The sequence below is a fragment of the Muscardinus avellanarius genome, assembly GCF_963383645.1.
Source record: "Muscardinus avellanarius genome assembly, chromosome: 12".
NCBI classification, from domain to species: domain Eukaryota; kingdom Metazoa; phylum Chordata; class Mammalia; order Rodentia; family Gliridae; genus Muscardinus; species Muscardinus avellanarius.
Window position 1 is genome coordinate 82,140,642 of NC_137798.1, and position 21,564 is coordinate 82,162,205.

At 47.2% G+C, this 21,564-nt stretch overlaps 1 protein-coding gene across 4 annotated transcripts in view; it reads left to right on the forward strand.

Moving 5' to 3' along the window:
• ADCK1 (aarF domain containing kinase 1) overlaps positions 1–21,564 on the forward strand; it is a gene marked incomplete at both ends in the record, with an annotated part of 103,075 nt that overhangs the window by 49,716 nt on the left and 31,795 nt on the right. For 2 of the 4 annotated variants that reach the window (XM_080708118.1, XM_080708120.1), the window contains one exon: positions 9,317–9,475. The exons of the other annotated variants lie outside the window; for them this stretch is intronic. In XM_080708118.1, coding sequence (XP_080564244.1) covers positions 9,317–9,475 — 159 coding nt within the window. The remainder of the gene's footprint in view (positions 1–9,316; positions 9,476–21,564) is intronic. 4 annotated transcript variants of the gene reach the window in all.

Genomic DNA, 21,564 nt, shown 5'->3' on the forward strand with positions numbered 1-21,564 from the left:
CTGTGAAATGGGAGCAGCTAGCCTCAAGAGAGGGAGAGAATTATGTAAGGATGTTTTGAAGGCACCAATGTTATACATATAAGAGGCATGCTCTGTGGTTGAACATCTAATCCCTAAGGAGCAAAGATATCCTGACTTCCCTCATACTGACCCTTGGGTCAGATCAGGGAGGAGGTGGTGGGTCTTTATGTGGGCGGACTTTCACTGGAGGGTGAGCAGCTCAGCTCCTTGATTCCTTGGTCTAGTGTCCTGGTACTACTTCTCGGGTGATGGGTGATGCACACTCAGCTTCCCTGGGTACTGTGCAGCTCCCTGGGGGGCTCTGTACCATGACCACTCAGGGGACACCTGCCCAGACTGGGCCCTGATTGTGGGGGGTCCCCAGCTTCACACTACTGGTCTCTTTTACCCCAGGATCTCTGTCACAGGCAGAGACATAGATGCGTCACCCTGTGAGGCTGTAGGAGTTATTAAGATGGGGAATGTTGAAAGATTAGATTTATGACAGGCCACGGTGGATTATGAAGGATAATTTATCAAACGTCAGTGCCTGCAGCCTACAATTTGCAGAAGGTTTGCTTAAGCTGAGGAGATCTGGCTGGACTGCCCCCTCCCCCACCACTAATGAATGACAGTGTGAAATGGATGGCTTCCTGGGCCAGCCAGCCACACTGGGTGTTTATCTGCTTTTTATTAATCATTATTATCATGACACGACCCTGGAGTCCATTCACCCAGGCTGTTGAGATGTCCCACACCAAGGAGGCCCCCTGGTCTTAAAGGAACTATGATTGCTTCTGGGGGGGGGGTGTTTCAAGCCCAAAGTCCCCACTCCATGATGAAGAGAGGGACAATCTAACTTAACTTTGTTCATTCATTGGGAAATACCTACTGAGCACCAAGTATGTGCAGGTGCTTCAGATAGGATGCTGAGAAAAACTGGAAGTCTGTGGTCCAGGAGGGGAGGGGGAAATCCAGCACATAAGTGGCGTGAGAGTACAGCTATGGTCACCACTCTCGAGGAGGACGGATGGGCTCTGAGATGTCACACAGGGCAGGCTTCTGAGGAGCTGCAGGAGAGGGCGAGTCCTTCCCTAGGCAGAGGGGAAGGCTTGTGCAGAGGCCTTGCAGTGGGCAGGGAGGGGGTGTGTCCATGGCTGAGGATGCCATCTGGTGGGGACAGAGGGAGGAGATGGGGAAGGACAGATAGGCAGGGTAGACCCTAGAGGCTTTGTCAAGGATTTTGGCCCTGGTGAAATAGTTTAAGCAGAGAGAAATGACATGATCGGCGTATATTTGGTGTGTGGGGAAGATGGACTGGAGACAGGAGTGCATCTGGGGGGCACTTAGGAGGCCATTGCAGTCTCTGGGTACATGAGTCTGGTGCTCACTGGTGAAGCAGGATTGAGGTATGCATGGTGGACTGTCCAGTACCTGCTAATTATTTACCAGAGGCTTTGGGAGAGGCTCCCTTTTCTACTTTGTTGGACGTGTTAGTCAGCTTTTGCATGGCCATGACCAAAATACCTGACAAGAACAGCTTAAAGGACGAAAGGTTTATTTGGATCACAGCTTCAGAGGTTCAGTCCATGGTTAGCTGGCTCCAAGGCAGAGAGATAATGACAACAGGAGATGTGGTAGAGGAAATCTGCCAGGAAGCCCAGAGAGCAAGAGGAAGGGACCAGGAATAGACAGAGTCCCCAAGGCTAGACACCACCTCCTCCAGCTGTGCCCTATCTGCTTACAGTTACCACCTTGTAAATTCATTCTGTTTATTAATTCACCAATAGATTGATCCACTGGTGAGGTTCGAGTCCTTGTGATTAAATTATTTCACCTGAAGATTTTTGCATTGTCAACACATAAGATGTTCTGGGGGACATTCCATATCTAAACCATAATATCAGGGGTCTAGAATGGATGCTATTATTTATTTATTTATGGCACTGGGAATGGAGCTCAGGGGCATTCTACCTCTGAGCTACACCCCCCTGCCCTATTTTTTATTCTTTATTTTGAAACAAGGTCTCACTGAGTTGCAGAAGACCTCACTAAGTAGGTGAGGCTGTTCACGAACTGTGATCCTTCTGTCTCAGACTCCCAAAATGCTGGGATTATAAGCATGCGCCACCATGTCCGGCTGAATGCTATTTTAGACTCCCTACGTGTGTGGTTTCATGTAACAATCCTATGAAGGTGATATTGTAATAACCATTCTGCAGATGAGGAAATTGAGGTACTGAGGCGTTCTGTGACCTGCCCACGAGGGTGCACTGTGGAGCAGTTGAGCTGGGCCAGTTTGATCAGAGCTCACGCTGGGATCTCTGTGCTTACTGACTCTCAGCTGTCCTCACCAGAGCCAGCGCATCCTCACAGCCAACCTAGAGTGTGCTTGCCCTCAGCTCCTTGCTTCTCTACCTGCCAGCTGCTATCACCACCCTTGGCAGGGCCAGTCAGATGATTACCTTGTGCCTGGAGGCCCTTCAGCAATCAGTGAGAGCTGAGCCCCATGCCAGCCTCCTTCCTGGGACTTAGAAACATTCTTCTGTAATTTCTAGGGTGGATCTTAGAGTCTGCCTCTGGCCCTTCATTTTCTTTCCAGCTTGGTAGTAACAATAGCTAATGGCTCTGCAGAAATGCTAGCTTGATCCTTTAGAACAAACTCTATGGAAGACAAGGTCTACGTGTATTATATTTATTAAATTAATTAATGTTTTTGGTACTGGGGTTGAACCCAGGGGCATTCTACCTCTGAGCTACACCTCAGCCTTATTCTATTTTATTTTGTTTTGAAACAGGGTCTCACCAAGTTGCTGAAGGCTTCACTAAGTTGCTGAGGCTGGCCTTGAACCTACAATCTTCCTGTCTCAGCCTCCCAAGTACTGAACTTAGAGGCATACACAACCATCTTTGACTGTTAATATTTTTTATCATAATAAATGTTCTAACTGGGAAGCCGAGGGTGGAGTATTCCCATCTTGAGGCAGGACAGCTGTTGAATGGAGAAAGAGGGAGAGGCCTGGAGCTCTGTCCTCTCCTCGGATCCTCATGGTCTCTGGTCACATTGGAGGTTTCTTCTAACCTTGCCAGATGTTGCCTTCAGGCCTGGGTGAAACAGGAGTACTCAGGGGGTCCTGTCTCCACAGGTCCTGCTAAAATGCAGAGGGGCCATTGTCTTTTAACGTCTCCTGGCTAGGTCTATGTCCTTGGCCCTTGTACCTATCGTGGTTTCTGTCAACTAACAGGCCTGCAGTAAATATTTGTTGACTGATTGGCTTAGGCTAAGGCATGGCAAATTGGTTTCAGTTCGTGTATTAACTTTGGTCAATTGGCAGTGGCTGCCTGGAGCTCTGTGTTGAGAGAGATCGTAAGGTATTGCCTGCATTCAGCAGGAGTGTGTGCTGTGATTGATTAGTGATGTCTGGCTTGGGGTGGGTTACTTAGCTATTGCTGTGTAACAAATTACTCCCTAAATGTAGTGGTTTAAACAATAAACGTTTATTATCTTACAGTTTCTGTGTTTCAGGAATTTGGGTGTGGCTTACTGGATGGTTCTGACTCAGGTATTGGGGTTCTCCAGAGAGACAGAACCAATGCAATAGATACACATGGACAAGAGAGGATTTATTAGGGAAACTGACTCTTTTGATAATGGAGGCTGAGTGCTCCCATGTCAGAACACATGTAGGTTGGAGACCCTGTATTATTGTGTCTCAGTCCTGGAGCCAGGGAAGCTGATGGTGTGATTTTCCATCTATTGTTGAACCTGAGAACTCTGGGGTTGCTGGACAGGTTCTGGAGTCCCAAGGCTGGAGAGCCTGGAGTTCTGATGTCAGGGGCAGGAGGACGGTGTCCCAGCTTGGGTAGGGGGGCAGTGGGGAGAAAGAGAGAAGAACCCTTTTCTGCCTTTTCTTAGCCAAATGGGATGGTTCCCACCACAGTGAGGGTGGGTGTTCCTCATTCAGTGCAGACTCTGAACTTTTCTCTGGAAACAAGTGCACAGACCCACCCCAAAGTGTGTCTTACAGGTTCTCTAGGTGCTCGTTAATTCTGTCTTATTGTCGCCTGATGTTGACCACCATACCCAGGGTCTTTTATTAGGCTATGGTGAGGTATAGGACAGGGCTGCAGTCATATGGGGGGCTTCTGGGCCAGAGGGTGTGCTTCCATGGTGGCTTTTGGGATACAGGAAGTCTCAGTTTCTTACCATGTGGATTGCTGGATGCTGCAGTGTCCTCAGGACCTAGAAGCTCCTTTTCCCCCAGAGAGGAAGTGGGGGGGGGAGAGAGAGACAGAGAGAGAGAGAGAGAGAGAGAGAGAGAGAGAGAGAGAGAGAGAGAGAGGAAAGAGAAAAGAGGGAGGAGAGAAAGGAGAGAGAAGTAAAGGGAGGATGAGGAGAGAGAGGAGAGGAGAGGAGAGAGAGGAGAGAGAAAGAGAATAGGAGAGAGAGAGAGAGAGAGAGAGAGAGAGAGAGAGAGAGAGAGAGAGAGAGAGGAGGGACGTGGTCACCATGGTGATTTTGTAACCCAGCCCTGGGAGTCATGTGCTGTTGCTTCCTCCACGTGCTAGTTGTGGGGAGGGTCATTAATTCCAGTTCACACTCAAGGGGAGGGGTGTAGACTCCATTTTCCAACGGGAGGAGTATTTGGAAACTTGTGACCATGTGTGAATCCACCACAGGGCGTGAGAATGGAGGCCACCTCTTTGCCGCCACTGCCACGTACAGGAACAATCCCGAAGAGGCGACCTACAAACCAACCATGTTTAAGGGATAAAGGGTAGGGTGGGGGACTCAGTGAATGGGTACCAGCTGACAGGGTGACTGTGAGATGCAGGATGCTTGGACCGGTACCCAGAGGATGGGCTTTGGGCAGAGGTTTCTGCCTGAGGCAGGTATGGGCATCTTACAGGGTCTCAGCTAGCTAGAACTGTCCTGACTGCCTGGAGGCATGGTGAGGAAGGCAGGGTGAGGTTCACTGGGCCCCTCCATAACACAGAGGGAGGCTCATCTCTCCCATCAGGCCCCAGTGGCCCCCAGCCAGGCCTGGGATGGACTAGCTCCAAACTGTGAGAGCCAGATGTAGTGTGCTGCCGTTGCTGTGGTAACGTGCCCCAAGCTGATTGGCCTCAGTGCCCTGGGTGGTCCTCCCAGCTCCTAGGTGGGAACTTCCTGGCCTTGGCAGCAAGGTTTCCACTGGCCACTTGCCAGCCAGGTGCCTGCCTTCATCTAGAGCTGGGCACTTCAGGGCTTGGGACTTGCATTGTCAATAGGATGACAGGATTTCTGGAGCCAAATAGGTCTGGTTTGAAGGATTCTGGGACAACAGGATGGAACTTATGAAGCTGGGCCTTCTTGGATAGTCCAGGGCACTCCCGGTCCTGTGACTGATAGCCTGTTGCCATGCGTGGGGCCCAAGGTCGGCCAGGCCAAGACCCCAGGCAAGTCATAGTATAGCTTCTCCAAGGACTTCTGACTTCCTGTCACTTTATTTTGGACCTGCTTAGCTGCTCAGTGTGGCATTTTGGAAACATTGCCAAGCAGCCTCACGTCATGGAAATCTGCATGGCTGATTTTGTGGAGAATCACAAGGCAGAGTGAGGGACCTCAGCTGAAGCCAGGCTTCTGAAGACTGCAAGGCCAAGACCCCCAGGGAGGACACATTTCTTCTTGTCCCCTCGATGATTTTTTCTCATACAGTCCCCTTTTAAGCGTGTGTGTGTGTGTGTGTGTGTGTGTGTGTGTGTGCGCGCGTGTGCGTGCACGTGCCCCCCTTACAAAGCTAGAGACACTTTTTTCCTAATACATATTCTTTTCTTTTCTAGACAGGAGCATCAATATATTTTAATCATGGGCCGACAGTAATTAAAAAGCACATAACAAGTCATTTTAAAATGCAGTTGTTTTACTTAATTGATTTTGCCGCCAGACCCAGAAAGAGCAATAGGGGTGGGGTGGGGAGGAGATGCAGAAAGCCGCAGAAAGGAGCGAGGTTTCTGCAAGTGGCTAGAGGCGGCTGCGGGCCCTGCTTGAATCTAATTGCTGCAAATGCTGCAGTTTGTTTCTGCCAATGGTTTCTGCTGAAAGGGCCGGGGGACCAGGCAAATCCTCCCTGAGTGGAGGGGGGTGGTATTTGTTTCTGCTGCGTGGGGGGTATAATTCTGCTTTTGGGACAGGGTCTATTTTTCCTTACTATCTATCAGCATAAAGTACTTCCACTGAACTCTTTGAATTGAGGTTCCATTTAGAGATACTTTATTCATATTTAATTACAGGCTGCAGCACCAATCTTTAATTACCTTTTTTATAAGCTGGCTAGGAGCATCCACTAGCAATCAGTTATTTGTGTGTGTGTGTGTGTGTGTGTGTGTGTGTGTGTGTGTGTGTGTGCGCACGCACACACACACTTGCATAAACACAAGAGGGTGTGGGTGTGAGACTTGCTTCCAGAGAGAGAGGGTGGCTGCAGGGTTGCTGGGGAGGTGGCGGACAGGGGATCTGCCTGACAGGTTGTTTGTTTATTTCCATTAATAAATTTGGATATTTGGGCAAATACTGACAGCTGGGCCTGTCTTGGCAGCCAGGCTTGGGTGGTATCTTGGGGTCCTCTTGATCCCCTAATAGGCACAAGGAATTGTGGCAGGCTCCCTCTCTCTTTGGGGGATGTAGAGGACCAGCCCTCCTCTCATCCTGGAGATTAGAATCTGCTTGTCTCAACCCTCTCCTTCCTTCACTTCTCCTGGGTGCTCTTGGCAGCTGTTCCTATCACACAGCCCTAGCAATGCCATGTCACTCTTTGGTTACAGTGATTCTGCAGTGTCCCTTCAATGACACAGGCTTAAAGACTGGTTGTCCTTCTCAGGCAGTAAGTAGATGCTCTGGGAGCCAGGTAGAGGCTTGGGTGGAGAGTGAGGTCAGAGGGTCCTATGGTCTCTTTGCTGCAGGAAGACTGGGCTGTTCTGGTTGCATTAGGGGGCAGAACTTATAGGTCTGCTCCAGAAACACTGGCCTTAATATTCCCCCAGGAGCTACAGAGGCTCCTCGGGGGCATTGGCATCGATCTCTCCGTGGTCCTGGGTGCACTGCTGAAGCGCTTCTTCTCTTCTATTCCCTGTCCCAGTAAGAGCGTGGGGAGGGGATGTACCTCACGCTTACTGAGTACCTTGGGGAAGTTGGGCCCCCATGCCCTTAATTTGTCCCAGCTAGGGCCTGAGAACACACTGTATCAGCCAGATCCTCTTCAGTTGTGTGTGAAACAGCACTTAAAGTGACTTAAGCAAATTTTGCAAAAGAGATGATAGGATAGGTATTTGGGCATGGCTACAGCAAGAAGCTCAAGCTTTGTAACCAAGATTTACTTATTCTGTCTCCTGGCTCTCCTTTCTTCTTTCTTGCTACTATGTGACCCTTGGCATGCCAGATTTATATTTTTCTGTTCAAGTCAAATAGGAAGAATTTCTTTTCCACCATTCCCAACAAATGCAAAACACTTGAGTCTGGTCAGACCAGTTGGGTCATATGTCCATCTCTGAACCACTCAGGATGGCCAGGGGCATTCAGAGTTCTGATTGGCTAGGCCTGGGTCTCAGTTTCTTTTGGGAATAACAGGTGGAGTCTGCCTAGGTAAATTGCACATGATTTATACTTTCGCTATTTTGGAAAATTACCCATTTAGGGTGTTTGGATTAGTAGAAGTGTAGGACCAGGAAGGTCTAGCTGTTTCAAAAGGGAAGGGAAAAGTTGATTCAGTTCTTCAGTGGAGAGAATAGCAGATTTAGTCATCCAGCCAGCATCTGCTCAACACTGGCTCTTTCCAGCACTCTGCTGAGTACAGGGAATTGAACAATGGACAGAATAGACAGAACTGTCAGTCTACCTGAAGATGATGTTCTCATGGGTTTACAGAGAAGTTGGTCTTGCTGTTCTCCCATCCCTAGCCAGGTCCAGGCTCAAGGGTTCTTGTGAGAGACACCAAGGTAACTGGGCGGATAATGTGTAGGAATCTTGACCTTAAGGAGCCTAGAACTCATGTAGGAGGGGAAAGATGAGTCTGTTGTTGGGCACCAGGAGAGGGAGAAATAAAGGTCCCCACACCCATTGCTTGTGACCAGGACAGGGAGGTCCCCTCCCCATGTTGCTGCTTGGGCCTGTACCAAATATTGATAAATGGAGTGAAGTTTAGTGATGACAGGGTGGAGGGCATTGTGGGATGAGACAAGCAGAGTGATAGTGCTGCCTGGTAAGGAGGGATGGGACAGTGACTGCTGGGGTTATGTGACTTCTGAAGCCCAGGGAGGCGGAGGCGGAGCTGGGAGCTGGCCAATGGGGACAAAAGGTGGGGGGGCACTGAATGGGTCTCAATACAGAAGATCTTAGGGAGTGGGGAAGGGGAGGAGCATATAACTAATTGTGTGTCCATACATCTGTGCATGTATGTGTGTAAATAACTGAACTTCCTGGAATTGTGAGGCTCTACAGAGGCTTAAAGAAATAGAGAGGATTTGAATTTTAGCCTTAGCCAATTTTGCAAAAGGTATTTGTGGGTCTCCTTTCCATCTGGCAGAAGATTCACATCTGGACCAACGTAGTTGTGATGGCCCTGGTCAGGAAGAGTTTCTCCTTCAGGAAAATCGTGACATTTCTAAGAGAGAAGGTTGGAAGATGGGAGGAGAAGCTGGCAGTGTAATGAGTGCATTTGCACTGGGAACAGAGAGAAAATGAGGCACAGAAAGGGTGGGAAATCTGCCCGAGACTACCTTGAGTGGCACTGCAGCTGAACTCTGGCTGGTGGCCCTGGCATCTCTGCCAGGGTGGTTGGGCCTGGAGTGCCCTCAGGAATCCATGTGGATGCTACTGCTCAGGCAGCAAGAAAAGATGGCTCTTGGGTTTGGAGCCTCCGACTTGGTGACCTTAAGCTCTCTTGGTTGGCGGAATTGGAATATCTTCTCTCTGATCCTATTTGGGCTGCAGTGGGCTCCAACTTTATGAAGTTTTAACTATGTATATGTGCGAGCCCAGGAGAAGTGATGGAGAAGGATTAAACGGGCAGATTGTGCAGGGTTCTGAACATCCTAGTCAGGCCTTTGATGGGTGCCCAGGGCCCTGTGTGCATGTGTGAGGACACGCCCTTCACGTGTCTTCTGTCCCACTCTATGTGCCTGACGTGACTCCCCACTACAGCAGAGCAGCCGGCTGAGACCCTGGCTTGGCACACAACTGCTAAAGCATGAGATCTAGGACACTGGGCGGCTCTGGCCCCTCTTGCTGAGCTGTGTCATTGCTTTCTCCATGACTCTGCCCTCTCTTCCTTCCTGACAGATCCAAGATTTGTTCCTGAGCTTCGATGACACCCCTCTGGGGGCAGCCTCCCTGGCCCAGGTCCACAAAGCAGTGCTGCGTGACGGGCGGACAGTGGCTGTGAAGGTCCAGCACCCGAAGGTACAGGCCCAGAGCTCCAAGGACATTCTCCTGATGGAGGTGGGTGCCCCTCTTCTTCCTTTGTCTTCAGTCTGATTTCGTGGGGTCCAGGCAGCCTTGGTGATGCTGGATCAGGCTGGTGGGTCGATGTGGCCCTCTGACCAGCAGAGTGGGAATGGAGAGCTGAGACTATGACCAAGGCGGCGCCCTGGGAGCTTGTGACCACACCCACTAAAAGGTCGGTGAGCTCCTCCTCGTTTGTCTCTGGGAACCCTCTGGGATGGTCTCAGAACATGCCCAGCAGCTGCTGGGGCCAGGGGTACTTTGCTGGGGAGGCCTAGGAAATGAAATGAACCAAAGGTGATTTCTTTGGGAGTGGAAAAAGTTACAACATAATTTGTTAAATTATAACAAAAGGAAGCATGTGGCTGGCTCAAGCATATAAAAGTAACATGCAGATCACATAGAAACAGTGATGCAGACTGTGTTTGAATGAACAAACTTACCTGCTTGAAAATGGCCCTAGGAAAAGCCCCAGAAACCTAATGTGCTTCTGGACTTTTCTAGTTCTATGCTCAGATTAAGGGAGAGAAAGGGTAAGCCGGTATTGTGGGGACACTGGCTGGTGCCTCCCAGGGGGAGTCCGCAATCTATTCAATAGCCAGTGTACTCCACTCCTTTTTTTTTTTCTCTTTCTTGTTTCTATCCCTTACTCTGGATTTTTTATTTTTATATTTTGGTACTGGGAGTTGTACCCAGGGACATGCTACCTCCATGCTACACTCCCAGCCTTTTTTATTTTGAAACAGGGTCTTGCTGAGTTACATGTGCTGGCCTTGAGCCCGAGATTCTCCTGTCTCAGCCTTTCAAGTCCTGGAATTACAGAGGCATACCACTGCGCCTGACTTGGAAATATAGTTTATTCTTTCCATTCACTTTAAACTGAACACAGACAAGGGATCTCTTCTGTACCATGTACTATGTGGATGCTGGGGATGCAGAGGGTGAGGGCTCCCTTCTCATCCTTAGAGAGCTCCTAGTTCAAGGGAGGAGCCTGGTATGTAAAACCCACAGTGTGGGGCTGGGGCTTGTCAAAGGGGTGCTTGTTTATGAAGTGCCCTGGGGCACTGTACATGGGTGGATGGAGATAAGGGGGCCTTCCTGAGGAGGTGATATTGGAGTGGACTCCTAGGGAGCCAATGGATGGCCTGGCAGGGGAAGGACAGCAGAGCATGTGTGACTCTTGAGTCTTAAAGGAATGGGGTGTGATTGGAAAACTGCAGCCTCTCAGATGGTGTGAGCTGGGAGTGGTTGGAGGTGAGGCTGGGAAGGTAGGCAGGGATTCCGGTCTGAAGCGTACAACAGTGTGCATAGTCAACACTCAATGCGTATTTGTGTGAACAGCTCTGATTCTCTCCTGTAGTCAGTGGGGAACCATTTAAGAATTTTAATCAGGGGACTGTCATGATCAGATGTGCATTAGAAATAAAAATCTGCTGGCAGCCTGGAGGATGTATTGGAAGGCAGAGAGACGGTAGGCAGGAGACTAATTGAGGGGCTGCTGTGCTGGTCTGAGAGAGAAATGATGATGTGAAGCAAGGCAGTAAAAAGGGGGTGGGGGAGAGGGAAGGGCTCGAGGGCGGGATCATCTGGACTTTGTGACCGGCTTTACATGAGGAGGGACTAAGGGCAGGTCTGAATGGGCAGGAGGAGACTGAAATCTATTCTGGGTTTCTGGCCTACATGATTAACTTTGGGTGCCTTTAACCACATATATCAGCCAGGGTCCAGTGGAGAAAAAAGGAATTGCTCTAAGTATTTCACACAAAACAAATTTAAAATGGAATTGCTGAGCCCCCATATGGGATGGCAGCATAGTCACCAACAGCAGGAATCCTCTCTCATCCTCAAGGTGGAGGGACAAAGAGAAGAGGTGTTTTTCTGGAGGTCAGGAGCTGGGAACACCCGAAGAGCCTTTCAGTGGAGCTGGATCAGGCATGGGTCTTGGGAGTTGGGGCCACTAATGAGGATTGAGGCAGTTTCTCACCTCCTTGGGCCCCCCAGTATTCTACCAGTGTTGCCCATTGGCCAAGCCGAGCCAGAAGCAAGTTGGCAAGGGAGTCTGGGAAATGTGGATTCGTATGAGAGTCAGGCTGTTGGGATGGATCTCAGCAGAATGAGACGGGCAGTGGAGCAGCCATGTGGAGTAAGATACTGCTGCAGTAGATTGGATAGGGGTGTCTCTGTGGGTCTGGAGATTAGATGAGGATGCTGATGCAGAATTATGAATAAGGGTGCTCATGGTGGCTGAATCTGAGGGAGTGTGAGATCATTTAGAGGTGTGTCTAGTAAAAAAGGAAAGGGTGCCGGGCATGGTTGTGCACACCCGTACTTGGGGGGGGGGGCTGAGACAGGAAGATCACAGGTTCAAGGCCAGCCTCATCAACTTTAGTGAGATCCTATTTCAAAATAAAAAGGCCGGGAGTGGTGGCATACGCTTGTAATCCCCGCAGTTGGGAGGCTGAGACAAGAGGATCGTGCAGGTTTGAAGCCAGCCTCAGCTGGCTTAAGAGACTCTGTTTCCAAATAAAATATAAAGTAGGTCTGGGAGTATAGCCTGGAGGTAGAAGGCCTCTGGGTTCCATCCCCAGTACCACCAAAAAAAAAAAAAAAAAAAAAAAAAAAGAGCTGGATGTGTAACTCAGAGGTAGAATGGTTCAATCCCCAGCCCCCCCCCCCAAAAAAAAAGAGAAAAGTAAAATGAAGGAGAATATGGGAAAAAATGTGAGAAGTGTCATCATTTGAAGAGTGAAATCAGGAGGATACGTTCCAGAAGGGGCTGAAGGAGGCATGGTCAGAGACATTGGAGCAGGATCAGCACGGAGCAAAGCTGCTACCTCTGATGAAAAACCCTTCAAGAAGAGAGGATTGTATCTGTTTTCTGATGAACCAGCTCAAACGTAGGAGCTCAAAACAGTAGTCATGAGGGTTGCTGCGAATCTGCAGTTTGGCCAGGGCTTAGTACAGAAAGTCATCTGTTTTACGCAGCCCTATGGGGTGGCTTGGCTGGGGGCTGGAAGATCCACTTCTGAGGTGGCTGACATGGCCGGCAAGCTGGGGCTGGCTGTGGGGGTCTCTGGATGGTCTCTGCATGGCTGTTTGGGCTTCCTCCCAGCATGGTGTCTAGGCTCTAAGAGCAAGCTTCTCTAGGGAGTATGGCTGGAAGTACATCACAGTTTTATGGCCTCATCTCGAAAGTTATTTAGCGTTATGTCTCCCTTACTCTGTTGGTTGAAGCAGTCACGAAGGCTCTCTCAGTTCAGGGGGTGGGAAATAGACTCTGCTTCTTAACGGGGGAGTGGCAAGGTTCTAGAAGCATGCTGGAATAGGCGTACTGTTGCAGCCATTTTGGAAACTGGAGTTGTCCAGTTACTCACTGTGGCCAGGAGAGATCAAACCAGTAAGGCGCTTAAAGGTATTTTGGATCTGGCGATTTAGAGTTGTTAAGTGCAGCTACAGTGGCATGAGGAGGTGAAAGAGAATTGAAACTCAAAGAGGAGAAGACATTTAATGTAGAATATTCTTTATAAATGTTTACCCATGGCAGGTTAGAGAGTCAGAGCAAAGCATAGGCTAGGTGCCAGGGAGATATGAGCTGGCGTGTAGCTGATGGGGAAGGAGGGATTGGAGATTCAGCAAGGAGAAGTAATTGCTGGATGAATACAAGAATACAGTGGAGACCTTGGCCTCTGATGGGTCTCGGTTCTGAGACTGGAGGAAGGCGGCAGAGCTGGGCACAGGTGAGTGTGTGGGGCACGGGGAGGGAAAATGGGCAGTCAAGTATGTACCAGCCTGATAGCCTCTATTTTTTCTCTGAAGTAGGAGGCAAGACCATCTGCTGAGAATGAGAGGGTAGGAGGTGGCATCGGAGGCTGGAGGGGGTGAAAGTTTGGAATAGCTGCTGTGTGCATTGTGAAGGGAGTTGATGGGTGAGCGGCTTGGGTTGCTGAGTGGCTCTGGGCATAGACCTGGAACCATGAGGATGCACTGAGAGCTATGGGATGGCCATAGCTGGGAGTTACTGGGAGTCTTGGAGGATCCTTGGGTCTCCTGATCACTCGTTTTTTTTTTTTAAATACTTTTATAGGTGCATTGTAATTGTATATCGTTATGAGGTTCAGATACATGCACACAGCAGTTGGTGTGTTTCCTTCCAGATCCCGCCCTGTCCCCTCCCCGTACCTGTTAATGAGATTAACGTTGCTAATTTAGTATATGTACATCGCATTATTTGAACTGTTGCCTTCATCATTCTTGAGCCAGACAGGAACCTGCCTCTGCCCAGCCCACTGGAGCTGGGAGGATAGCTGCCACTTTTCTGTGCTCAGAGCCTTGCTGGCTTCCTAAGTAATAGTGGCCATAAGGTCAATAGGTCATCTGCCTGGGATGTCAGGTGCTTTTCTTGGGAAGCATGGCCTGCAGGCCGTGTGCAGGCTCCTTGGCAGCGGCTTAGGTAGTGCTGGCTCTGTGTTCACAGGGCCCACCCCACTCTGCCCCTTTGCCTTCAGGAGAGCAGCAGGGAGGAGGCCTGAGGCCACTCCACCACCGGCCCTCAGCAGCAGCTGTGGGTGCACTGCTTCTCACTGGGCTTGGTCTCTGGTAGAAAAGTCCTACCTAGACCATACTTCTCTGCTGTAAAACCAAGAAGAGCCCAACTAGAAAGCTCATTTTGTTTGAAATTCGCAATGGGTATTATTATTATTATTATTATTTTATCAAGTCCCGACCTAAATGGTGTCATGGTTTTGGGACTGATAATCCCAATGATAATTAGACATATTTGGCAGGTAAAAAGTGATTTCTAGGGGACCTTAGGGCCATCTTAGCCTCCAGAAGCCTGGAGACAGGAGAGGCAAGCCCACTCGCCTGCGTGTGCTCCGAGCTTCCTTTCATGCCAGTTTTAGGTTGCATATGTCCTTGGGCATCTTTCCCACCATTGGCCCCTCCCCTGCGGTCCTGTGGTCAGTCACTGCCTGGTATTGAGAGGATGGCCATCTGATTAAATTAATTCACGCTAAAGAGAAAGTGACTAATAGGCTTAACCTCTGCATATTTGTTTTTTTTAAGGAGGTGAGCTCATAAATCCAAACACATATCTGCTGTAAAGCAAAGGGGGGGGGTGATGGAGGTCTATGGAAGTGAGGAGGTGGGGAATACTGATTTTATTAGTTTGGATACTGTTGGCTGCAGTTATCAGAAAACCTAACTACAGATGGTATAGATAATAATAACCCTTATTATCTCACATGGGAACACATCTAGAAGTTGGGTCAGCTGTTCCAAGGTTGACTAATCCAGCAGTTTGTCGTGGTTTATAAGGACCAGTTTCTTTCCATCTTTCTCAGCTTCCTAGCTTCTCCTCCTAAACTCCTCCTTATGGGCTCAAAACTGCTGCACACATCCTTGTGACATCCAGATACCAGAAAACCACTCCTGCCCTGTATTCTTTATCAAAAAGGAGTTCCAGCTGGGCATGGTGGCACACGCTTGTAATCCCAGCATTTGGGAGGCTGAGACAGGAGGATCCGGGTTTGTGCACAGCCTCAGCTACTTAGAGCGTCCCTTTGCAACTCAGTGACACCCTGTTTCAAAATAAAGAATAAAAAATAGGGCTGTAGCTTGGGGTGTAGCTTGGAGGTAGAATGCCCCTGGGTTCCATCCTTTACTGAAAAAAAAAAAAAAAAAAAAGAGTTCCTAGCCAGGCTGTTGGCACATGCCTATAAACCCAGTATTTAAGAGGCAGAGACAGGAGGATTGCAGGTGTGAGGCCAGTGTGGTAATTTAGTGAGACCCTGCTTAAAAATTAAAAATAAAATTATATACTTGTATCTATTAATAAACATTGTGATACTTGAAAAAATAAGGCTGGGGGTATAACTTGAGGTAGAATACTCTTGGATTCAATTCCTAGTATCATACACATGAGAGAGAGAGAGAAACAGACAGACAGATAAAAGAGGATAGTGGAGAGGAAGAGAAAGTGAGAGGGTAGGGGTTAGAGACAGATAAGAGAGGGTAGAGAGAGAAAGAAAGAGAAGGAGGTTGGAAGGAAGGATGGTTGGTTGACAGGTCCCTTAGTAGAATCCTTCATTTCTCATTGGCTCGAGTAATGCCCGTTGGTCTTGGTTAGAGAAGTGAGACCCCTTGATTGGCCTAACCCAGTCATAATTCACCTTCTCAGCTAAGGCCTGCTTTCCCTGAAAGACACGAAGGATGTATGAAGTTGGTACTCTGGTGGCCTGGAATGATGGGGGGATGGCTGTGAGTTGGCACCCAGGGGCTTGTGCCACCCTGTTGTTCGTGTCTTCTGGGAACCCAGCACCCTGTTGGGGAAGAGAGACAGTCTCTGGGCAGACTGTTGAGTGATGGCCGAGATATAGAAGCTGACTCTCAGTATGTGGCGTTTGGTGACTCTGATGATGTCGGTGACTTTGCACAAAAGAGAAAGGCAAGCCAAGGTTGTTTTTCAGCTTTGTCATTATCACCTGATACTGTCCCTGTAGCAGTTGGGGCAACTCTACTTCTAGATGCGCGGCCAGTGACTCTTATTGATTTGAGTGGCTGTCCAGAGCCAGACTAATTGGGCCCAGAGATCGCAACAGTGATTCAGCAGGAGGGTCCATTATCCGTTGGCAGGCTGGCTCTGCAGCATCCTTCCCTGCCTACCATGGCGGGGAGCTCAGCAGGCCGCAGTGCACTGCTGTGCTCACTGCTCCAGAGCAGTGTGGGCTTCAGAAGCCTGTGAATGGAGGTGAGGCCACAGGCCTCAGGCCCCATAGCAGCGCCCTGCATCATTCCCAGGTGCCTTTCAAGCTTCTGAGATTGATGATGAACACACCTTGCTCTATTCCTCCCCAAGGAGTCTAACTCATAGCCAAGGACCACACCTCTGTGTACCATCGGTCCCCAAGGTGCACAGGGTCTACTGAGTTGTGATGGAGTTCTCTGGTCCCAGTGCTTGGTGTCATCTGGCCCATCCCAATGACTTTAAAAGTAAAGGCCTGTGACAGTCATGGTTTTGACTTTGTGAGCAGCGTCTTCAATAGGTGCTGTCTTGGCATCTTGTTTCTTTTTTAAACATGTTGATTGAGCAGCGGGTGGTTAGGTAGTGTTAGTGTTGGCTCAGAATCCAACGGCTGATAATACATGCAGAGACATAAGCCATCCCATGGAAACTTCTCTTTGCCCTATAGTTCTGTTTTCCAAAAAGCATGTACTTTAATAACTTATCTGAACAAAGATAAACCCCCAAATGGCAAGCTATTTACATCACTCTGAATTGATTTTTGATCCTTGTTGAACATCCATTTTACTAGTTCGGATTGGTGCAGGCATTCTATTTAGTGTGCTGCTTTTCCATAAAACACTATTTCTTTTATAGTATATAATAACGATAACAGTAATGTACATTTCAGTTGCATTTTATAATTTGCAAGGCTCTTTCTCTGCCTTATCTTAGCTTCCTATTGTATTATTCTACATTGTAATGCATGAGGCTGAGATACATAGAGAAAGAATAAGAAAAATTTGGTCCCGATCCTGTTTCGACAGTTCCTACTATGTGACTTTAGGAAGTGCTTTAACCTCTTGGGATGTAAAATGAGCAAGAAGAGGATTAAGTGGTAGTATGTGTGCTTTGTAGCGCAATACCTGGCATATAGCATATATGCTAAATACTGCTAATCACCATTGTTTTTGCAATTATAAATACCAATTACTAGTTTTCAAATTTCTGTATAACTTTCCATTTTTCTGTTCTATTTCTGGATGGCTCACAATTGATTTTTTCTACTGTGAACCGATTATAGGCAAAAAGTTTCATTATTTTACCTTGAAGGAAGTATTAATTATTAAATATGCCTTCACTGACTCATAAGGTCCCAAATTAATGAGAATTCTGTTTTCCTGAACTGTGATTCTCCAAAATTCAGAAATGAACCCTTTTTCTACCAAATCACAGAAATAGAAAAACAGAATCCATTTTGCTAATGCAAACTGACCACATAATTATCTGACAGAAGACAAACTCTTTGGAATATTCCTGTGTTCATTCATTTTTTTATTCTCTTCTTCATTCATGTCAGTGTCTAGTAAATATCGGCCGAGTATTGAGTGTGTGTTAGGCACTGGTGAAAACATTGGCTGTTGAATTTTATGGGGAAGATACATTTTGGGAGAAAAATCAAAAAGGCAAACCGACAACAACACCTGCTTTCTTTTAGTGGATTGCATCTGTTGTCAAAAAGACAGCGAAACGAATCTACTTAGGGCCGGCTCTTAAGAAAGGGACTGGAGGAAAACAGGAGGAGATGCTAAGCAGATTTATTCTCCTTAGCCGAGAACAGTTGCAAATAGGACCAGCCCAGATCATTTGAACAAGATGACTCTTAACTTTATCCCCTTCCCCCTAGAGGAGGTCAAGGAATTGGTGAACCCTTGAATTATGTGCAGTTTATACATTTCCCTGGGTTTGTGGCTGATCGTAGTTTTCAAATTCTCCTATGAGGGTTTGGTGACCTGCTATAAATCTAAAGACCACTGACTTCCATTGAAACAGGTCTGACTTTAAAGGGCAGTAACCCCTCCACCCTTATCTGTTGATTTTCTTTCCATAGTTTCAGTACCCTGCAGGCTCAGGTGCCCACAGTCAGCCATAGTCAGTACAGTATGACAAAACTTGGTGTGTGTGTGTGTGTGTGTGGTATTGAGGATGGAACACAGGGACATTCTACTCTGAGATACATTCCCAGACCTAGTTTTTATTCTTTTTTTAAAAATTTTGAAACAGGATCTTATTGAGTTGCAAAGAGCCTCACTAAGTAGCTGAGGTTGTCTGCGAACTGTGATCCTCCTATCTCAGCCTCCCAAATGCTGGGATTAAAAGTGTATGCCACCACACCCAGTTTACAAAACTTTTTTAAAGCTACTGGGGATCAAACCCTAAGGCATTCTACCTCTTAGTTACATCCCCAGCCTTATTTTATTTTGAAGCAAGTTTTCACTAAGTTGCTGAGGGCTCCACTAAGTTGCTGAGACTGACTAGGACCTGCAATCCTCCTGTCTCAGCTCTCCAAGTACTGAGATTACAGGCATGAACCATTATACCTGACACAATAAGATATTTTATGAGAGACCACATTCACATAACTTTTATTATATTATATTAGTGTGCCTAGTTTATAAGTTACAGATCTTTCTGTATAGGGAAAAGCATAGTATATCCAGGGATTGATACTACCTGAAGTTTCAGGCACACCCTGAAACTTCAAGATGTGTTCACTCAAGAATACATCTGGGAATGTATTCTCAGATAAGAAGGGACTGTTGTCATCAATAAAGTAACCTACCATCAGCAGAATGCTTTAGAAAGCAGTATTATAAACTGGCGTGGTGGCACATTTTTGTAATCCCAGTACTTGGGAGGCTGAGACAGGAGGATCATGCAGGTTAGAAGCCTGCCTCAACAGTTTAGTGAGGCTTTAAGCAACTTAGTGAGATCCTGTTTCCAAATAAAATAAAAAATAGGTTTGGGGGCATAGCCTGGAGTTAAAAGGCCTTGGGTTTCATCCCCAGTAACAAACACACACAAACACACACACACACACACAACACACAACACACACACACAAACAGTATTATGAGTGCTATGTAGTTTTTTTGGGTTGTTATGAGTTAGTTTATTAATTAGTTATTAGCAATTGATAATAATAAAATCTGTGACTTTTATGATAAATGGCATGAAATATTAATACCAAAAATAACGACTAATCATAATTGACTAGTAACAAAAAAAATCTTTAGAGTACTTTTCAGTGCCATTTGGATATTAATGATAATTTAAAATGTTACACATAGCAATGGCCATACAATAATGAGTAATTATTGCCTGGGAAGAAGTCCCCCACTCAGGTACAGATTCTTCTAGGCAGCAGGTAGCTCCCTGTGGCTACGCATATTTGGCCCAATGTAACTCTCTAGAGGTTGAGTGGGAAATATCAATCGAACACATGAGGGGAGTTCTCTGTGGCTCCCTCCTGGGCAAGCCTTCAGGAATTCAGACCCAAGCAAAATACCATAGAGCTTTCCTGCATGAACTCAGAGCCCAGAGAGTAGACTTCAGGAGCCTTCAGTGGCCATGTGCCTTGCTCCAGGCCTGAGCAACTCATTTCTATTTCTTGTGTGCCTGCTCAGCCCCCTTTCTGGTGGCAGCTGAGGGCCATCTGGGGACACCTGACAAGATGTGATGCCTGGAGGCTGCTGCGTCCCAGTGCCCTGGTCTGATGCATGCAGTCCTGGCCTCTCTGTTACCATCTCTCCCTTCTTGTTTCAGGTTACACAAACAGAAACAAAGCAAATGAAATCGATTGGCGTAAGGTCACGGGTCTAGCCCATGAGAGACTAGATGAGACGGAAAAGAAATTAGACTATAGCCTAATGTAATTAAAAAGGGTTTTGTTAGAAATTGACCAAATAACCCTGTGTGATGATTCTTTTAGAATGGTGTCTGGTACATCACCTAGGTCTTGGGGTTTAAAAACAAAGCTGTGAGTGCTTTGTAGTTAATGGCTTTGCTTTGGATTTATGCACTTTTTCTTTTTAATCACACATAACATGGTGTGTATAATATCAGAGACAGCATAAGCAGAGACATAAGACAAGACTGTTAGCTGGGATGGAAAGGGGAGGGCCTTTGACACCAACTATTTTTTGGGGGGGTTACTGGGGATGGAACCCAGAGGTATTCTACCTCTGAGCTACACCCCCTGCCCTATTTTTTTCTTAATCTTTATTTTGAAACTGGGTCTCACTGAGTTGTGAAGGGCCTCACTAAGTAGCTGAGGCTGTCCACTATCTGTGACCCTCTGGTCTTAGCCTCCCAAATGCTGGGATTACAAGTGTGTGCCACCATGCCCAACTTGATACCAACTTTTAGTCCTTACTTATTGCCATCTGCTGTAGTAGGAGTGGAAAAGGGTGTTCTGGGAGAACTTGGACTGTAATCTAAACCAAGAATTACTGGGTGACTCTCAGTGGTTCTCCCCAGGCCTGGCTTTGAATGCCCAAAAGCAGGGCTTAGGAGAGCAGGACAGTTGCCTTCTGTGCCCCCGCCCCCTGGAATCCTGAGACACCTCTTGTGTTTTTGGTATCTCCCTTGCTCACTTACCACCAGGCCAGCATCTGTGAGCTCGTGAAACCATTGCAATTTCAGGGGTGTGATAGTAGTGGGCGAGAGAGCTTGGAACTGAGTCCTGCCCCTGGAGGGCTCTGGCATTCCCTGCACATCGCATTGCGCTCTTGTTATTTGCCCATGATATTAATTTCACATTCAATAAAATGATGCCTGACTGCCAGGTAGTCTCCTAAAATCCCCCCCCCCTTTTTTTTTATCATACCACTACTTAAGAATACATAGTGGCTCAAATTGCCCAAGACAAAGGTTTTCAATTTGGGTGGTAAAATTCTTTATTTCTTGTTTCTCTTGTTTTATCTACTCTTGTTTGGCCCTTTATTCCAGTTTAATGTGTGTGTGTGTGTGTGTGTGTGTGTGTGTGTGTGTGTTACTGGGGGGTTGAACCCAGGTGCATTTTACCTCTGAGCTACACTCCCAGCCCTGTTTTATTTTTTATTTTTAAACAGAGTATCACTAAGTACTGTCTTACTATAAGTTGCTGAGGCTGACTGAAATCTTACTGTCTCACCCTCCCAAGTACTGGGATTATAAGTGCATGCCACTATACTTGGCTATCCCAATTTAGTTTTCTTTTATCATGAAATATTTTATACAGAAAAAATAGAAAATAAATAATTCAGGTTGAGTATCTGTATCTAAAATGCTTGGGACCAAGTATTTCAGAATTTTCAGGACTTTGGAAAACTTGCATATACATAATGAGATATGTTGAGGTTGGGATCCAAGTCTAAATATGCAATTCAGTCATGTTTCATATATACTACATGCACCTAGGCTGAAGGTAATTTTGTACAGTGTTCTTAGTGCACATGCATGTTGACTGCTGCCCATCATTAAGTCAGGTGTAGAATTTTCCACTTGTGGTGTCATGTCAGCACTCAGTTTCAGATTTTGGAGC